This window comes from Lissotriton vulgaris, chromosome 3_1 (genome assembly GCF_964263255.1).
Source record: "Lissotriton vulgaris chromosome 3_1, aLisVul1.2, whole genome shotgun sequence".
Classification (NCBI taxonomy): Eukaryota; Metazoa; Chordata; class Amphibia; order Caudata; family Salamandridae; genus Lissotriton; species Lissotriton vulgaris.
Window position 1 is genome coordinate 2,067,423,363 of NC_141689.1, and position 18,633 is coordinate 2,067,441,995.

At 42.6% G+C, this 18,633-nt stretch overlaps 1 protein-coding gene across 2 annotated transcripts in view; it reads right to left on the bottom strand.

Annotated features, from left to right (window-relative positions):
- The window catches only part of TUSC3 (tumor suppressor candidate 3), a 1,509,257-nt gene that overhangs the window by 241,897 nt on the left and 1,248,727 nt on the right, over positions 1–18,633 (bottom strand). For both annotated transcript variants that reach the window (XM_086963342.1, XM_086963341.1), the window contains exon 9: positions 6,441–6,531. In XM_086963342.1, the coding sequence (XP_086819468.1) occupies positions 6,441–6,531 (91 nt within the window). The remainder of the gene's footprint in view (positions 1–6,440; positions 6,532–18,633) is intronic.

Genomic DNA, 18,633 nt, shown 5'->3' on the forward strand with positions numbered 1-18,633 from the left:
CCCCTCACCCCCGCTCACCCTCACACCCCTCACACTCACTCCCCCTCACCACCCTCACACCCCCTCACCCTCACACCCCCTCACCCTCACACCCCCTCACCCTCACACCCGCTCACACTCACAACCCCTCACCCTCACATCCCTTAACCCTCACACCCCTCACCCTCACACACCCTCACTCACCCTCACACCCCCTCACTCTCACTCACCCTCACACCCCCTCACCCCCTCACCCTCACACACCCTCACCCCCCTCACCCTCACACCCCCTCACCCCTGCACACCTCCTCACACCCTCACACCCCCTCACACCCTCACACCACCTCACTCACCCCACACCCCCTCACCCTCACACCCGCTCACCCTCTCACCCTCACTGACCCTCACCCCCTCACTCTCACACCCCCTCGCCCCCTCACCCTCACACACCCTAACACCCCCTCACCCCCTCTCACCCTCAACCTCACACACCCTCACACGCCATCACCCTCTCACCCACCACCACCCTCACACCCCCTCACCCTCACACGACCTCTCCCTCACACCCCCTCATGCCCCCACACACCCCCTCACCCTCACTCACCCTCACGCACATACCCATACCAGCATAGCATAAGAAAACATAGCATAGCATAACAAAACAAAGCCTAGGATAGCAAAACAAAACATAGCATAACAAAGCAAAACATAGCATAGCAAAACACAACAAAGCATAGCATATCATAACAAAACACAACAAAACACAGCATAGCATAACAAAACATAGCATAACAAAACAAAGCATTGCATAACATAACAAAGCATAGCAAAACAAAACATAGTATAGTAAAACAAAACATAGCATATCATAACATAACACATCAAAACATAGAAGAACAAAACATAGCAAAACATAACAAAACATAACATAACATAAAACAAAGCATAGCATAACAAAACATAGCATACCAAAACATAGCAAAACACAACAAAACATAGCATAGCATAACAAAACACAACAAAACATAGCATATATAACAAAACATAGCATTGCAAAACATAGCATAGCATAACAAAACACAACACATAGCATTGCAAAACAAAACACAGCATATCATAACAAAACATAGCATAGCATAACAAAGCATAGCATAACAAAACATAGCATAGCATAACATAACATAGGATAGCAAAAAAAACCAAAGCATAGCATACAGCACCACTCCGCACCACCACAACATCACTCAGAGGCACCACAACATCACTATGCGCTACCACAGCATCACTTGTTCGCCAACACAACATCACTCAGCGCCACCACAGCATCAATCTGTGCAACTATTCAACAACACCTGGTTCAAATATGTTCTCTCAACGTTTCAAGCTTTATTACAAATGTAACAAAATACGTTAATACTTCACTTCTGTTCTTGGATTATCGTCACAATAAAATACACTGAACTTAATCTTCACAAAAGGTATTTACAAAAATTTAAGCTATTGCCATTATAAATTACAATAACTTTTATTTAAGTATTAATTATTGAAAACAATTAAAAGCCATTGTTATTTGTAATATCAATACATGTAAGTCACGTAAATACAACACATATTGCATTACAAATGCTATAGGTGTCAGATTTGCGAAAGTGATAACTATTGGCATTGTAAATGACAAAGCTATTAATTTTGCTATTTTCAAAAACAAAACATAAATAAAAATTTGTCATTTACAATACCAATAGCTCAAACTTTCTTAATGCGAGACCTATTGCATAGCAAATGCTTGTTTGTTTAGAGTACTCCTCTCACTGGTGGTATTGTATATTCATTAGCTAAGCTGATCCATAGTAGTTGCTTTACCTTATATTTTGCCAGTTGAAAGAAGACACTGTCTAAAATATTATTGTTAATCTGGTCTGTATCTCCTAGCATACAGGGCTCTATCGCTCCTCTCGGTCCATATATGTCTGTATACCAGGCTGGTCTCGTCTATCGTATTGCCGCCATAAACCCCCATCACTATATTTCATTATCGTTAATCATGTGTGCTGGCATACAGATAAACCTGTGTCTAGCAATACCTAAAATAATAACTCTCGCCATAAATGACCGCATACATTTACTGTCCAATCAAAAAGTGAGTTCCCATGATTAGACCAAATTAATACAATTACGATTCATGCAAAAGATTAACCAACCATCATAAAAAATCGTTATACCAAAATCACATCAATTAGTCAGTCTCAAATAATAACCTTTAACAATTACTTCTCAACTACAGATTGGTGTAATTATTCATGTGCACCAGGTAAATGAGCCTACTGAGCAGTAAATTAAAGACGTTAGTTCTGTGATAAAATGCTAGGGTTCCTTTCAATTTAAGACACAATGGGCCCTGAAAAAGCAGATCAGCCATTTCCTACAAGAACCAGTGAATCTTAAGTTAAAAAAGACTGGGATGGGAGACGATTTTAATTAGTACAAAACTGGAATGACTGTGGCTATGTCTATGATCTTTGGGGCACAATGTTGCTCTGTAACCTCCAGTGACGGCTCTTCCGCAATGGTGGAGGAGCGTCACCCCGCTGCCTAGATCAAAGCCAGAAAACGTAAAATAAAACAATGTTCTTGAATCGTTTTATTTTACATTTTCCGGCTCTTAGCCAGAGGTGTTGAGAGGGGCAGGGCTGAGGCATGGGAGGAGGAGAAGGAGTGCTAGTGCACTTCACTCCCTAGGAGCCCATGAGTGCTTGGCCGGCCATTTCAGGCCTACCAAAACACACAAATGCGCATTTAGGTTTTTTCCAGCCTAGCTGCTCAATGCAGACTCCGTGGTCTGAGCAGGTCGTCTTTCCTGCCTACTCAGACCAATCCCCGTGCTGCTCTGCAGCGTGGTGATTTGGCAGGGAGTCTGTCCCAGGGGCGGATGTGATGAGCAGGAAGAGGAGAGGTGGCGCGACGAGACGCGACTCTGGTGGCAGCCGGCAGCAAAAAGTACGTTCTTGTTTTTAATTATTGCATTCCCCACACCAACACAGCCCCACTCACCCTTTGTTTATGGCGGCTGCCGCAGGTAACCTCTCACTAAGAGTACACCAAGTCCAAGTTTGGGATACCATGTATATGTGTTTTGGGTCATATCTTATTGAGGTATAATTTGAAGCCACACTGAATCTTTTTTACAAAGTTTCTGGATTGCAAGGAACCCTCAGTCGCATTTTGTAGCACCATCTCTAGTCTAGATTGCCATTATGTTCTGACATATTGACTGATGACTCATGAATTAATGCTTGGTTGGTCCATAGCTTGCTGCATTCAATCTGTTTTAAGATACCTTCAACATACTCTACATATACTAGTAGCCAGCGGTATTTTTGAAGATATCATTGGCCACAATTTCTTGCAGCAATTCCAAATAAACTTCTGCTCAAGGATTCTTCTTCGTCCTAGCTCATATCTTATTTACTATACCGACTACGGTCCTAAGTGCTACGCATCTCAATGCCACCTCTAACCTCAGGGGCGGAACCTCTATTTGAACGGAGGAACAACGCCCCACAAGCCGCAGAGCTAAAAAATTAAATGGTAATACGTTTATTTATTACCATTTTATTTCTCAGCAACCAGTCCCAAAGTAATTGTCAGGACTGGGTGGGGCCAGTGCTGCAGAGTGTCAGCTGCAGGGAGTTGTGTGCTTTAAAATGAGCATGTCTCTTTGGCCAGCTGTCTTTGGACGGCCAGCCCAACATGCACATGTTAGAGTTCTCTAAACTAGCTGTCTTAGACAACTAAGTTAGAGAAAGCACAGGCCTTCAGTGCTTTTAGGAGTGTTGAGAGTACCTGCTCTATTCAATCCTGACACTGCTCTCATGCTGTGAAAAATAGAAAATAGCACTAAACTATTTACACTACATGAGCTCTAACTATTCTGGAGCGTCCTTGGAAAAAGCTCCCAATCCATACTTTAACACAGGGAAAAATAGATCACTGTGCTACATTAAAAGGATTGTAACTTATGAATAAAAAGTAACATAACTATCTCACGGTCAAAAGCAATAGCCCACATGCCTAACCACATAAAATACAAATCTGGGATCTGCATGTTCCATGATGTGCTTTGCAGCAAGCACATTAACCCTCTATGCTACTTTATGAGTCAAAGTCAAACATGTGACTGGACAAAACACAGAACTCTCTCAGAACTGTGTTAACCACTTGAGTAATCTTAGCGCTATTATTATCCTCTCAAAATTGCTGGGCAAACAAAGATTATTATTATTATTATGTTTCTTATATAGCGCAGAATCGACCCCCGAAGGGGTATCTCCGCGCTTACCTTGGGAACCCGTCCTGGCTTTTTCCCTGTGAGATAGCCCCTACAGGGCATCCCCAAGGTGAAAGCCAGGCATCCCGCCGCGGGGGGCCGTTGTGGAGATTAAGCAAGCTTAATGCCCAGAGTTGCAGAGTGTGAACCCATGATTAGGTCAGGCACCGAAGCGAGAATTATCGAGTCCATGGACATTTGAGCTCAAGACCCTGCCGCGTCGGGAATTGAACCCTGGTCCCGGGTCTGACCTCTGCTTCAGGGTCTGCTGTTGGTTTAACCCCATAAGATATTTTACAATGTAACCTCTTTGTAGCCAATTAAGTTACAACAGATTTCTGTCACATATGTCCTTGCTCTCAGTTCTTGGCAGCAGATTAAAAAATATATATATGAAAGTTGACAGTCAGGCTCTGCTTTTCAAACTCTGCCCCCGTAACTCCACCCCCTTTCCTATTCCACATCTTACTGCCAATGTATGATTCCTGGAGTATTTTTTTCAAATTTTAGCACTGTTTTGCACCATTTTCAAAATGGTGAAGTTTGTAATGGTTCTTTGGTTTAACACAAATCGAGAAGTGATTATTTCACCAAGCAGGTCATTGTTTTGTTGACTAGAGCAACCCAGCCACAGACAAACTAACTATGCTTATGACAATCACACAAGTGAAGGCTGTTCAATGCAGGCAAACCAAGTGCTGTACAATCCCAGCCTCTCTGTGGCACATGTTCAGAATGTTGATGGCTGTCACAGTAGCAACATACAGCTTTCAATCAAGGTCATCGAACAACTCCTCACAGGTCGATACTAAATATACAAGCTTAAAAGAGTATTTCAACAAAATTATTGAGGTACACAACCATATCAGTAAATAAATGGTGCATGAAAAAAATTAAGCAGAAGCGAACAGTTATGAAACAGATCAGTGAAAACTAAATTACTCCAGTTGTGATAATGTAATGAAGGTGTGAGCAGACATCTTTAACAAAGCTAATTATACACACATGATATAAAAATTAAGAAGAAAAGTAAAAAGTATTGAAGAATCTAAAGTTACAGTTTTCAAGAATGTTTTCTGTGGGTTTAGATGTACCTGTAACATCGGTCACTTTCCGTTGAAGAGCAACATCATTAAGCACAAATAACATGAGTGTTACTTACAAAGACCATTCACAAACCCAGTGTCTATTGCACGTTATTTTGATCTTTCAACAGCCCACATTTGTTACTTTAGCACTTCCCGATCGTGTGACGGCCTATCCCACGGCCTAAAATATTCAACTGGATGTGTGCGAGTGGGCGGAACTCGTGGCATTTTAGGGGATATAGGATTAGAGCATTGCAGCCACCTCAACCAATCCTAATGCATTGCATAGAATTTTGGTTTGCTGATTGGCTGTGAAGTCTGTAAACACTGTTCAAGCCATGGTGTGCGGATGGCAGTTTACAGTCGGTAGCGTTTAAGCAATAAAAAAGGGTCAGGTCGTTCCTGCACCCCTATCAACGACCCACATTCTATCGGTGTGGGGGAAGATGCATTCCCTATTCGCCTCTCGACATGGAGGTGGTAACCATAAGTGATTGGAAATGCCAATACTGATTGGGTTGCCGACTGATATTCTTGAAAGGATAGGGTTATGACCTTTCATTATGGCTTCACAGTACATATAGGGAACAATCAGAAGAGATTTCTTTTTGGGGGGGGGGGCGGCCTGACTGGGGAACCAATAGCAGCAAAACAAAGGCAAGTGCAAGCATCTATCAGGCCTGACACTGAGCACAGGCAAACAGTTAACAGTAGCAGGAAAGAAAGGAAAACGTAGTCCCCCTAATAAAACAGATAAATAACCAGAGCGTAAAGATATAATAATTGAATAATTGGTCCCTGCTTCATGGGAGGAAACAAAAGACAAAAAGGAGGGCTAAAGAGGAAGGATACACCAATAGCATGCAAGCATTTGGGAAGGACAATCTAAGTAACAAATAAAATAGCAATGAGAAAGATGCAAGCCCACGGAGTGAATACAGTATGTCTTGAAGAGACAGAGAATGTGCTACATAGGCTCAACCTAAAAAATGGGCTTTAAATTGTTTTGACCAAACTAAGCAAATAGTGATATATGTTAAATGTACCTGTATGGATAACCATGATACTTCGAGCGGAAGATCGAGAGGAGAAAACTGAAGAAGAACACCACAAGACCAAGTCCAACCAGGCAAATGACTGAAAAAAAAGAAAGGTGAGACCGGTATCTGTGTTAATATTAATCAGTTGAAATGGTGTCCATCAAACAAGATTCAAATTTATCTTGGTGAATAATTGCAGTTAAATATTCGACGTATCAAGGACTTTCCAACAATCATTACCTTGTTAAATACTTAACAGAAAAAAGGAGGACAGAGAGAGAAAATAGGACATCAAAGAGAAATACAATACATATGAACCAAACCCATGTACATGTACATTCTGGCAGCCATGGACTTGAATTGTATGCATTAACACTTCTTGCCCATTCAGGATCAAGGGTTGCAAAGGATGAACACCGTTTTTTGATCAAGAATCCGGAGACGACAAAGACTATTTGATTTTGCATCCCTCCCCTAACATCAGCGACATGCACATGCATAATTCTGGTGCCTTTCACAGACTTTCAAAAGTGATTTCATTGGGGACAATCACAACTGGTCCGTTTCCAACTTCCCAAATATTTAGAGAACTAGACACACTTTGGAAAATATCTACTGCTGATCTGGCTCGGGTATATGCTGCAGTTAACACAGTCACTAATGCGCAGCCGGCCTAAAGTGATCAATCTCAGAGACCCTGGATGTAACTTTCATGCATTTCTGTTTCTATCAGATGAAGAAGAGATGTCTTAAGAATTCACGGGGGCTTGGATTTTTGTGGGCTCCTAACCAGTACATCCGGACTGGGCCAAATCACGTGTTATGTTCACGCAACATCTACCATGTGACCAGGCCAATTTATTGCACTGCATTCTATGTGCTAATTTGACACAGCAGAAAGAGGCTATTCTGAAGAGTCATAGAAATCCTGTAAAGTAATACTTATGAGGCAGGATTTCACTTGGGGATGGAAGCCTGTGAGGGCCTGCTGAACTCCATCAATGCATTCGCAAAATTACAATATTGCCCCCCCCCTCCCACCTCCCCCTGAATGGATAAAGGCTGCCGTCGGTGGCTGCTGGTGAACTTTAAAAGTGATAAAGTGTAAATCACTTGTTGAAATGACCCAAAGAGAGAGAGCAAAGAAGAAACCAGGACCTTTCTTTGGGAAAATCATAGGTTTTCAAAAGAACAGGGCCAAATTGTGCACTCCCCATCAGACTTCGCACGTAATCCGGCTAATATATACTATTTCTGAAAGTGTACAAATGCAATATTCCAATTCTTTTATAGCGTTCCAAAACAAGCTATGCCCGTTCCAGATTTGAGGCACACCCTCTCTCAGACAACCTTGAGAAATTATTGGCAAAACAATGTATTTTAACAACTTAATTTCCATAAAGATTTGCTAAAGACCAATATGCATTGCACGCGGTTTAAAATCTGGTTGTGTAATGTGACATGGACTATTTTTCAATGATTTTTCTTCTGTCCCGACTCTTTAAAGTAGATTCAGTCTCTACTTGCAGGAGCCAGGATGTAAAATCAAAAGAACAATTGTCACAGTCACAGGCAATAGACAAATTAAGTGGACAAATTCCCACTGCTTATGCAATTGTTAGGCTATGTGAATTACAGGAACAGGCCTCAAGCAGATTACACCAGTTATACATGCTCAGGGTCACTGGAAATATGGGATTTTGCAGACACGGTGTTTTCTGTATAATCCATATAAATGGATTCGTCGAATTCGGCACCATTCATCATTTGATGCATAATCTGCAGATTTTAGTAAACCCAAATCATCAAACGTATCAGAAGTTAGACAAAATGCTGCTACCCGTATTGCTGTGAAGTGGAAGACTTTTCCCAAAGGTTGACTGGTCATCTTCCTTTTGCTATTGCTGAATTTGGGCATTAAACTGGTACTAATGAGCCGAAATTATAGCCCAGACAGTGTTGATTTATGTAAAAATTACAAAATAATAAAGTAATACTACCACAAAATGTGTAACATTAAGCCGCATATTTGCCTTTTCTGCTGCATAATGCAGTCAACCCTGACGCACAATTTGGCCCTCCCCTGCTGACAATCTCCGATGGCTCTGTGCATTCTCAGGTTACAGATAGCAGTAGCAAAAGTATTGTGGAAACAATAATATCATAGAAAGCTTTATCAATATGGGTGATGAGATGTCTTCAAATAAGCCATGAAATAAAAGCGTAAGCAATATGTGCCCTCTGGCACAAAGCAACTAAATCAATATTTCTCCTTCAAAACACACATGAATTATACATCAAGCACAGCATTTAAATACACTTTAGATCTTGAATAATGTTATCTGAGTCATAAGCAAGTCAGTTTGTGCAAACATACACACTTTACTGTGAAAAAAATGTTTTGCTGTTGCAGAAATTGGCTAATTTCTCCCAAAAGAAGCTTGCAATTTTTCTGATAAATACAGTATTTTCTGGTAATGAATGGGCCTAATTATGCCTATGATAGCCAGAATGTCCACAGTATGCTATGGATGGAGCACTCTTATACTGTGATAGACTGAATGCAGCAGTTATGTCTTGGGTGGACACCTAATATATCCGTGATAGTCCGTGGAGGAGAAGTGAACAGCAGCAGGAATTCCTAAAAATAAAACTGTCAATGAACACATCTTCACTCCATCATATATGTTATAGACATCCCTGAGAAAAATTCACAGAGAGTATGCATCTCCTCCATCTTTCCATTATCCTACATCATGCGGCCCTTCATCACTTTGTAGGTCCTGTACAAAGCTGGAGGTACTGTTACCCATTTCAAAGGTACTCCTCTTGGTTCAAATTAAATCATCACCTCTGGTCGAGCTTCCCTAAATGCAGCTATGGAATCTCAATGATGGAGTGTCAGTATAACAGGAAGATCTCCCTTTCTGGTACACAGAGGGGCAAAAGTATAATGCAGGTTATTCACTGGGCATGAGAGGGCCCATGGCAAGGCAGAGGTGGTTTGATGGCTTTAGCTGTTATGCCGCTGGTACAGACGAGGACATTAGGCAGGAGGGCCTTAGTGCTGAATTGTGTTTTATTGTGGTGTTTGATGGAGCAGAACGTTGTCTGTCCTCACATGCATCAAGGCCATATCTCCACACTGGATTGATTTTGGAAGCAGATCCCATTGGAGGAAAGTGGGTTATATCGAGTGGTAGGTAGGTACCTAACACAGCAACAACGCCACCAGCACAGTACTGGGTCCTAAATAGGGTCTCTTTAAATTAGTCCCTTGCTCAATTGTTGGTAGCGGACACTGTGCAATAAGCCTGAACTTAGTAGTCAGGCATGTAAAGCATTCTAAAAGAACACCAATACAAAGAAGTAGCAAGACACAACACACACTATAAATCCCACACTGACTTATTGAAAAAGGAAATATTTGTATCCGTAAAATGACACCAAAATCTTGAAAATCCATTGGGTGTAGATCAGGATTCTAGCAGGACAATCTTCCTTCTTCTTGTAGTTTCAAGCAGCAGAACTGAGAGACTCTGCACCTCTCACATATTTATCAAGTGTTCTTTGGTGACAAGCAGAGGAGCACCTCTGTCCAATGAGGTGCAGGGCAACACCCCAAAGCATGACAACTTCCTCCAAAGTGTGGCATAGTCTTGTCCCAGAAAGGACTATTCTTTCAAAATCAAGCATGACTGAAATTTCAGCAGAGCAGCAAGAGCTAACTAAACCAAACTCTGAGTTTGGCATATTTCCATAATCTCTCCTCATTCACAACTGTGAATTCCTTCTTTATGCCTCACATTTGACTGGGAGAGCAGGTGGCCCTGGGGCTGACAGGCCTGCTCAACCAGTTCTTCCTTTGAAGCTAATGCTTTATGGCCCAACTCCCTATTCTGGCATTCATGTGCACCACCGAGCTCTCTACCAGGCCCGGCCACTTATCACCTAATCAAGGCAGCCTTGTTAATCCCCTCAGCAGGGAAGAGTGCTAGAGGCTGGATTTTGGCTTACAGAAACTTATTTAACTTATTTTCGGTACAAGTTATGATAAATTCAATAATGCAAAATTGCTGGATTTAGCAACACCATTCTGTTCAGGCTGTCTATGAAATTTTCCACACTTTCCAAGCAATAACATATTGTCATGCTAGCCTATGAGGCCAACTATTTTCCAGGGGAAAAAGTTAAATGTGCAATTTCTTCCTCATCAGGGTGTTTAAATGCTCTTTTATATAGACCCTGCTCATAATTACAGGACCCCCGCCCCTCCTCCACCCACCCCTGGAACACCTAGAGGAGACCTGGGAGATTCCTAATATGAAAAAAAAGAAGATTCTAGTTATTATTTCACAGTGGCCACAGCATCAAAGTCCAATTTGTAGAGAATTTCCTACACTGGGGAAAAATGGAATGGGCAGCTTTCACTCACCAGGGTTTATAAGACCTCTTTTTATATGGACCCGGCTTATAGTTACATCACCCACTCAATCCTGGAACAACTAGGAGAGACATTGGGGGTACCCACAATGTAAAAATAAGGAGGATTATCACTTTTGCAGTGAATGTTACTTTTAAAAGCAGTGCTGCCACTCAGGGCTGCTTTTAACCCTTTCGATGCTGATGACGAGCTCAGCTCGTCATCACCAAAAGGTGTTGTGTGCTGATGACGAGCTGAGCTCGTCATGGTGCCACTAAAATGGCATTTTCCAGCACAGGGGGGGAAAACGCCCAGCAGCCATGTGGTTAAAATAACCTCAGGCTCTCAGCAGTGCACACATGCAAGTGCAACAAAGGCTGCTGGCCTCTAAGCTGTCATGCCCTATTATATGCGAGGGACTTATAGGTAGTTTTCATCCCTGGCCCTATTTGCTAATAGGGACTTATAGGATAAGTCATGACAATTATACGTGTACCTCAATGTATGTGTTTGTGTATAACATAGCACTGGTCCTGGGCCTGACTAGCAGTGCCCAGGACACAGTCCGAGTCAGCTACCACCAGTTCCATTCAGCACCAAAAAAATGTGGACGAACAGGCCAAAAAGGATGACTTTATAACATCCAAATTATCTGAACAAAGACATTTCTGGTCGTTTGTGGAAGGATTCACTCTGCTTAGAAAAGATACGCTGAGGGGGATGTGTTGATCGCCGGACACAGCTGAGGAGAGAGGTCCGAAAGATGGCAGAAATATCCAGAGGAGGCAAAAATTATACTTAAAGAATTAATGCAAATAACATATTTAAAATAGATTTTTAAGGGTTGAAACAATTGCTTTGGTTGTTAAATGTTAAAAAATAATATTTCCTCTAAGCTTTGACGATGTCTGTTGATCTAAATATTGAAGTGATTCTAATTATACAAAAAGATCGGTTTGAGACTGCTCAGAATTACATTCATAGGATGGGTGAGGTGACTAAAGCAGCGAGCAATTAAAGTTACTAGTTTCAAGGTATAAAAGCCATGAAACGTTTTGTGACATTAGCCTTGAAGAGAAAGGGCCACGAATTAAAAGCATTAAGGAAACCACATATTCTGGAGACTCCGTTCCATTTTATGTCATCTGAGAGCGATGCGAAGAGTTGGTCCCATTTAATAGGCTAATAATTAATACTTTTTTTAAATAGGTAGAAAACCAGTAGAAATGAAAAGTGCAAATACCCGTAGATATTCTAGGACCCAAAAACCATTCACCCATTTTAAGAATTCCCTTGTAATTCTAGATTATGGAAAATCCAGGTACTTTACAACTGGCCTACCACCTAGAGAATCTGAAGTCGTAGGAGAAAAGTAATTAAGCTCCTGTCCCAATAAAGGTCGAAACATCGTCCTTGTGGAGTTACAAAGGCCTGTATATTGGTTGATGGCAATCCAGCACTCTTGCTATTGTTCGACTTGTCCAATGTGTTTGCCATTCTTGACCAGACTAATTAACTAAAGACCAGGCGTGCAACACCCAATGGACTCACGGGCTTCAGCCCCCCCCCCCCCCCCCTCCCCCCCTCACGTCGTGTGTGGCAGCCCGTGATGAGACAGATCCCGGGCACACACGCTGCCACACCCGAACGTTTCACAGGTCTTTAAAAGACCATTTGAATGTTAATTAGACCTTGCAGTTGTTTCACCTCTTCTAAGAGCCCCTGAAGACAAGGATCATTTTTATTGATGATAAAAGCTTGCATTGGTAGATATGGATGACTCTGATGCTAAAGAAATTACTGTGAAATGTATGGACCCCAAAGATAAATTGCTGCAGAGACCTCGCCACCATTTGGAGAAGGATGGGAACGAGCATTTAGCTGGCACCATCATGGGCAGTAACTTTACGTGACCAAATATTCTCAGCTGCTTTTGCATCTTGCACCAACCTCGGAAAGGAAAGAGAAACAAGAAAATAAAGGCGAAATGTGCCCGTTTATTTCTGATTTAAGAAAATTGACCCTTTCTTAAAATCAGCCAGTGGAGCATATTTTGATCTCAACTTTTGCTTCATTGGCGAACATTAAAATTGGGCATGGTTGTACCGCTAAAAGAAAGTGTAAAAAAAAAAAACGATTTAGAAAACTAGATATCAAGGTAAGTTGTCAAGTTTACTAAAGAGAGCACATATTATCAAATATGATATTTGATCATCCTTGTATAACCTACAAGGCTCGAAATTCCCTCAAGAATTATTTTTAAAACATTAACCTTTGTGCATAAGGATGTACATGGTAGGACTCCACAATACTTAAAATATCACTTGCGAGCGAGTAACCTGACAAAAAACTTCTCATTGCCCCTAGAAGTAATACAAATAACAGAGGGTAGGTCACTTTTCAGTATGCCATGTTTATTCTGAGATGACATCCCAGACTGTCTGAGATGCACGGACTAACTCCTGCCATTCAAGAAGGAGCTTCAGACAAATGTACTTTGAAGAAACACAGCTGTGGAATTTATCCTAAAGTAACACTTTGTTACCTCATTGAAACTGTAGCGCCTTATTATTGATTTAAGGATGTCGATGAACATGGTGGCATAAATGCTACCCCGAAATATGGAAGGCATGTGCAGAATGGAGTTTAGTGCGACAGCCAAAGAATATGCTTAGTGCTCGTCTGAAAGGACTGTGCCATAGAGGCGAATATGTACTTTTCAATTGTCTAAGCTTTATAGGTAATTAGATTAAAATGAGAGAGAAATTACTTTGACTCACTTTTTGCAACGACTGAGAAACAGAATGCTGCCTGTGGTGTGAAATGACTTTGAAAGTATTCAGCCGTTATGACTAAGTTACATAAAATGCATTTCTTCTTCAGTGCTCCTTTCTGTACTCAAACGCAATAAAAGGAATCATTTTAACGAAAGTGTAAGCTACAGCTAAAATGTGAAAGAAATCAGTGCGTAATTAGGGCCATTGATTGCCGGTAGGGCCTACAGGCATTCATTTTTGAGAACCGGCACTTCGTTTTTCAGGATTAGACATTTACCAAGAGCAAAAGGGGAAAAACACACACTGTAAAGAAGAAGGAAGAGAAAGACGGACAGATAGTCACAAAGGGAGGGTCAGGTAGTGGATTAAAAAAACCATGAGGCAGTGGTTGCTCCTCCACTAATGCGAGGGAGCGTCACCCCACTGCTTTTAAGCAGTCTAAATAAAGTTACAAATAAATAAATAACTCAATATTATTATCATTTTATTTTTTCCTGCTGTGGCAGTGCAGCAGCTTGGTCGAAGGGGCTGCTCTGCTTGCAGGGGAGGAGTAGTGGGCACTTTCATGCACACTTTGCATGTTCTCCACCCAGGTTGCATTACAGCCTGGGTGGAGATCATGCCCAGGCCCGCATACCCTGTCTGAGCACCGTACCATGGTGCTCAGATCAATCACAATGCTGCAGTGCAGTGTTGTGATAGGCTCAGGGGAGCCTGGAAGCCTGGGTTCTTCCAGGAAGGGAAGAGGAGGAGAGAAGCGGCATAGAGGTAATTGGAATTTACTTTTCGTGCCCCCATCCTGCGCTGCCAGCATCGGTCCCTGCTTGCTGCCGCTGCCATGAGGTCTGTTCGAGACTACACAGACTTCGTATTTGGCACGCAGACATTTAATAGCAATACTTCGGGCTTCTCAGCAAACCTTTGTACACTGGCACAGAAATTAAGTCCCGGGAAAAAATTGTACAACCATGTGATATGTGCTAAGAGATGGTAATAAAAACTGCATTCAAGAAACAAATAATGTATCTTTTCTGATGTCATTCACTCACTTCAGCATCAGGGGCGGCCTTAGGCATGTGCAAGCTGTGCACCTGCACAGAGCCACCAAACTCCAGGGGCCACCACGCCAATATATATCCTTAATATAATAATCATCTGAGGATGGATACATATTTACGTGGCGGCCCCTGGCAGGGATTTGGCAGCCTCTGGCTCTGTGCCACTTCCAAACACCCTGACCCTCCCCCCTCTTCACTGGCCTCCACGCTCCGCCCAGCCCGGACCCCCTCTTCCGGGGCCCCATACCTACGCTCCCTGCCCAGGGCCGCCATTAACCTAGAGCCGCCCCTGTCAGCATCAAAAAGGGAAAATATGCACATAGTACTTTCCACTTTTGAAAATTGGGGGTACATGGATTAGTGTGTAAGAAAACGTTTTAATAGTAATGAAGCTAGAATACTTACATGTATATGTGCATGGGTTCTTTCCATTGTTTAATCAATATTCTATTAATGAAAGATGATCAAAACTTGAACAATTCTAATGCAGATTGTTATTCTATCTTTTGCAAAGAAGATCTTCAACAAGCACTCCTTCTCACAGAAAGTTTTTTTAAGGAAAGAAAATTTTATTTTTTTCACTCCAAGTTCTTTTTTCAAACGACAAGCAACCTGTACAATCCAGTATTTCACTTACTGTTTTCAATAAACATTTCCGTGTTTGCAAAAAAATCTTTTTCAAGCTAACAGTGCAAAAAGAAACAAGTAATATAAAAATGCATACAAGGCCCCATCGAATATTATAAGAAGTTTCTCCCGAGGCTCTCTTCACACTTCGATTTTTACTGGGAGGCCGTGGATAGAGGCCACTTCCCTGAGCAGCTCGAAATGGCCACAATTGGGGTGCTCTATAAACCAGGGAGACCCCCGGTGGTATATCTTTCCAACTGACTTTTGCTGCTGCTGGCCTCCCTGGTCCACCCAGATCAATGCAGCTTTGCGTTCACTGGGTGCACATTGCTTTGGAACACAGACCCCGCTTCAGAGTCCTTGCCACTCCTATGCTGCTGGACTTTGAGAAGGCATTTGACTACCTGGACTGCGGATTTCTCTTTCAGGTCCTTTCCCGCCTGGGTTCAGGGTTCTTCTTTCAGTAATTTGTCCGGGAGCTCTACGCTCATCCCGGGCACAGGTCAGGGTCAATGGCGTTTGGTTCTTCCTCTTCCCAATTGAGAGAGGCACCAGGCAGTGCTACTCCCTCTCACCACTGCTCTTCGCCTTGGCTATTGAGCATTTTGTGGCCTGGATTTGGTGTGATGTCTAAATTTGGGGTTTCCAGTGGCAGTATTGCCTTATCTGCAGATGTGTTGCTTTTTCTCAGCCAACAACATGTCACTGGGTCCCGGCTCTTCCAGATGCTCCACACCTATGGTGACACATCCAGGCTGGTAGTTAATTGGGCCAAATCGCTCCTTGTCCCTGTCTGGGGTGGCAAAGAGGTAGTTACCTGGCATGATCGCCTCCCTATCCGCAGATTACATTTTCCTTAACTATCATTAACCTAAGTTGACCTGGAGCCTCATGCTGTCGCCGCTGTTGCTCCGTATGTACTGTTAACTATAATCCACGATCTCACAGATTACATAACAAAGAGACTTTATAAATGACATCACTGTGCATAAGCAACAGTTTTTGCATATGTTATTAAAAGGTCACGGAAATCCATTTACCAGAGGAAAGCGGACTGTGTTAAGGCCCAATCCCAAGGTAGATGCAAAAAAGGGCAGTGCCCTAAAAAAAAAACCAGTGCCAAGCCCGATCAAGCCAAGGAATGACGAAGCGCCAGTACAGTGTGAACAGGCTATGCCACCAGGAGCATCTTCTATTGCGGGACCCAGAAGCTCTCTAAGTCCAATGGGGCCCGAGCTCCGTCAAGAGTATCCTGGTATTCCAATAAAACCATACCAATCTGAGATTTAATCTGCTCGTTACAATGAGGTGCCAACTGAAATTATTTTTGCAGACCTATTCCCAGACACGTTAAACCCAGCGCCCTTGAATCAGTCTTGGTTACTGAAACTATATTATACATTACTTGGGCTCTGCCTGATAACCTCACTTGACATAAAACTGGTCAATCCAAGCACTCGTTGAAATCATGAACTTGGCTCCCATCATAGCAAGGTCAGTAGGATGGTGGAATTTTACACGCAGGTCATTCCAAAAATGATCCTTCATAATGTAGATTAATTGCATATCAATTGGAGTTGACTGTTTAAGAAGGGTCTGTTGCTTTCTGGACAAAAGGGTCCCATTGACAGACATGAGATCACTAGTACGCTACAGAGAGGGAGAGCTATGATCACTCATAGGAGACCAGAAGGAGCATTCCAATTGGCCAGCTATATTAGCATGGAGGCAAAAAACATGACTGTCACCAAGGGGAAAAGTAACAGGGACGTAGTAATACACAAACATAGCAACCTCCAATCTGTCCCTATCATATAGGCTGAAGATAATATTTGGTCCTGGCTGCCTGATGCAATAAACGTTGCACCTGCTGCTGTAGTTAATAATCAAGTAGCTCCCATCCTCCCCTCCCCCGCTTTTAACAGTGATTATTGCAGGTCGCAAGGGCCTGTGTGGTGTATAAACGCATATCATAGCAGGAAGATGGCAGTGCTGTGCTTTCTTGGAACACTGCTGGTCTACTGCCCGAAACTGTGGACAATGACTGATTACCTTTTGTCAATCTACACATGATATGTTGTTTTCAGGAGGCATGCACAGGGGAAAGTAAAATAACTGAGTCTACACCTATGGAATACCTTGAATTTATATTAGAAGCAATTAGATCCACTAGAGGGAGAGCAAAAGGGGGCCGCTTAACATGAATCTCACCAAAGCTAGATTAGAAAGCAAGTACTGTGTCATCGCTAAGGACCTCTTCTTGGTTTCTCCATATAAAGTTGTTTAAAGAGCCTGAAGACAAGCAAATGCTAATAATTGATAAAATCAATGTTTACCCTAGTCCCAATTGACATCTAGAGTCTGAGGAGCAACTTGTACTACTCTTGGAAACACCCAGAAGGAAAATGTGTAATATAAACACTAGTGCTAGAGATAATGCAGAGATTTTAATGTCTCTCCCTCTCCACGAAAAGTACTGTGGGACGATCCACACAGCGAAGGGGTACTGAACTTGATCCAGGTACTTGGAGCCTTCTGGCAGCCTTCTGAGTGAGGGAGAGACGTTGTTGTGTGTTGTCGGTGTATGAGAGTATGTTGGTGTTGAGAGAACAGAAGATGCAAGGTAGAGGTATCATGCATGCGTTTAAGAGGGTGGGGCCCAGGGAGGATGCTTGTGGAACTACGCAAATGAGACCAGGCTGACCGACTCAGTCCTTTCAGTCAGAAAGGATCAGTTCCATTGGAGTGTGTCTACTTGGATTCCGATGTTATAAAGGTGTTGAAAAAGGGTAGGGTGGGAGATTGAATCAAATGCTGCAGAGAGGTCCAGAAGGATGAGATCTGCCGTGCCTTCTCTGTCCAGAGTCATGTGGAGTTCATCTGTGGCGGTGATGAGGGCATTTTCAGTGCTTTGGCTGGGTCTGAAACCTGACTGAGTGGTGTCTAGGAGTTGGAGGTCATTGAGGTATTTAATGAGGTATCTGCCAATTATGTTCTCCTATACCTATGCCTGCGAATGGTAGCAGGAAGATCTGTCTGCAACTGGTGAGCCTTGAAGGCTCCGCAGAGGATTTCTTCAGCAATGGGAGACAGTTGTGTGTTTCCAAGCATCTGTGAAGGTCAGGGAAAGGGTGGAGGCATTCAGAATGGGTGTGAGCATGATGCTGAATGGTTGCAGTCCTCTGGAGTAGGCGTGGTGAGGCTTCAGCTCCCAACTAGATCAAGCAAGAAATCGTCCCAAAAAACATTTTGAACTAATCAAAACCCAATCTAAAGAGGCACCTTAACGTCCACAAGACATAGTGTGCCCA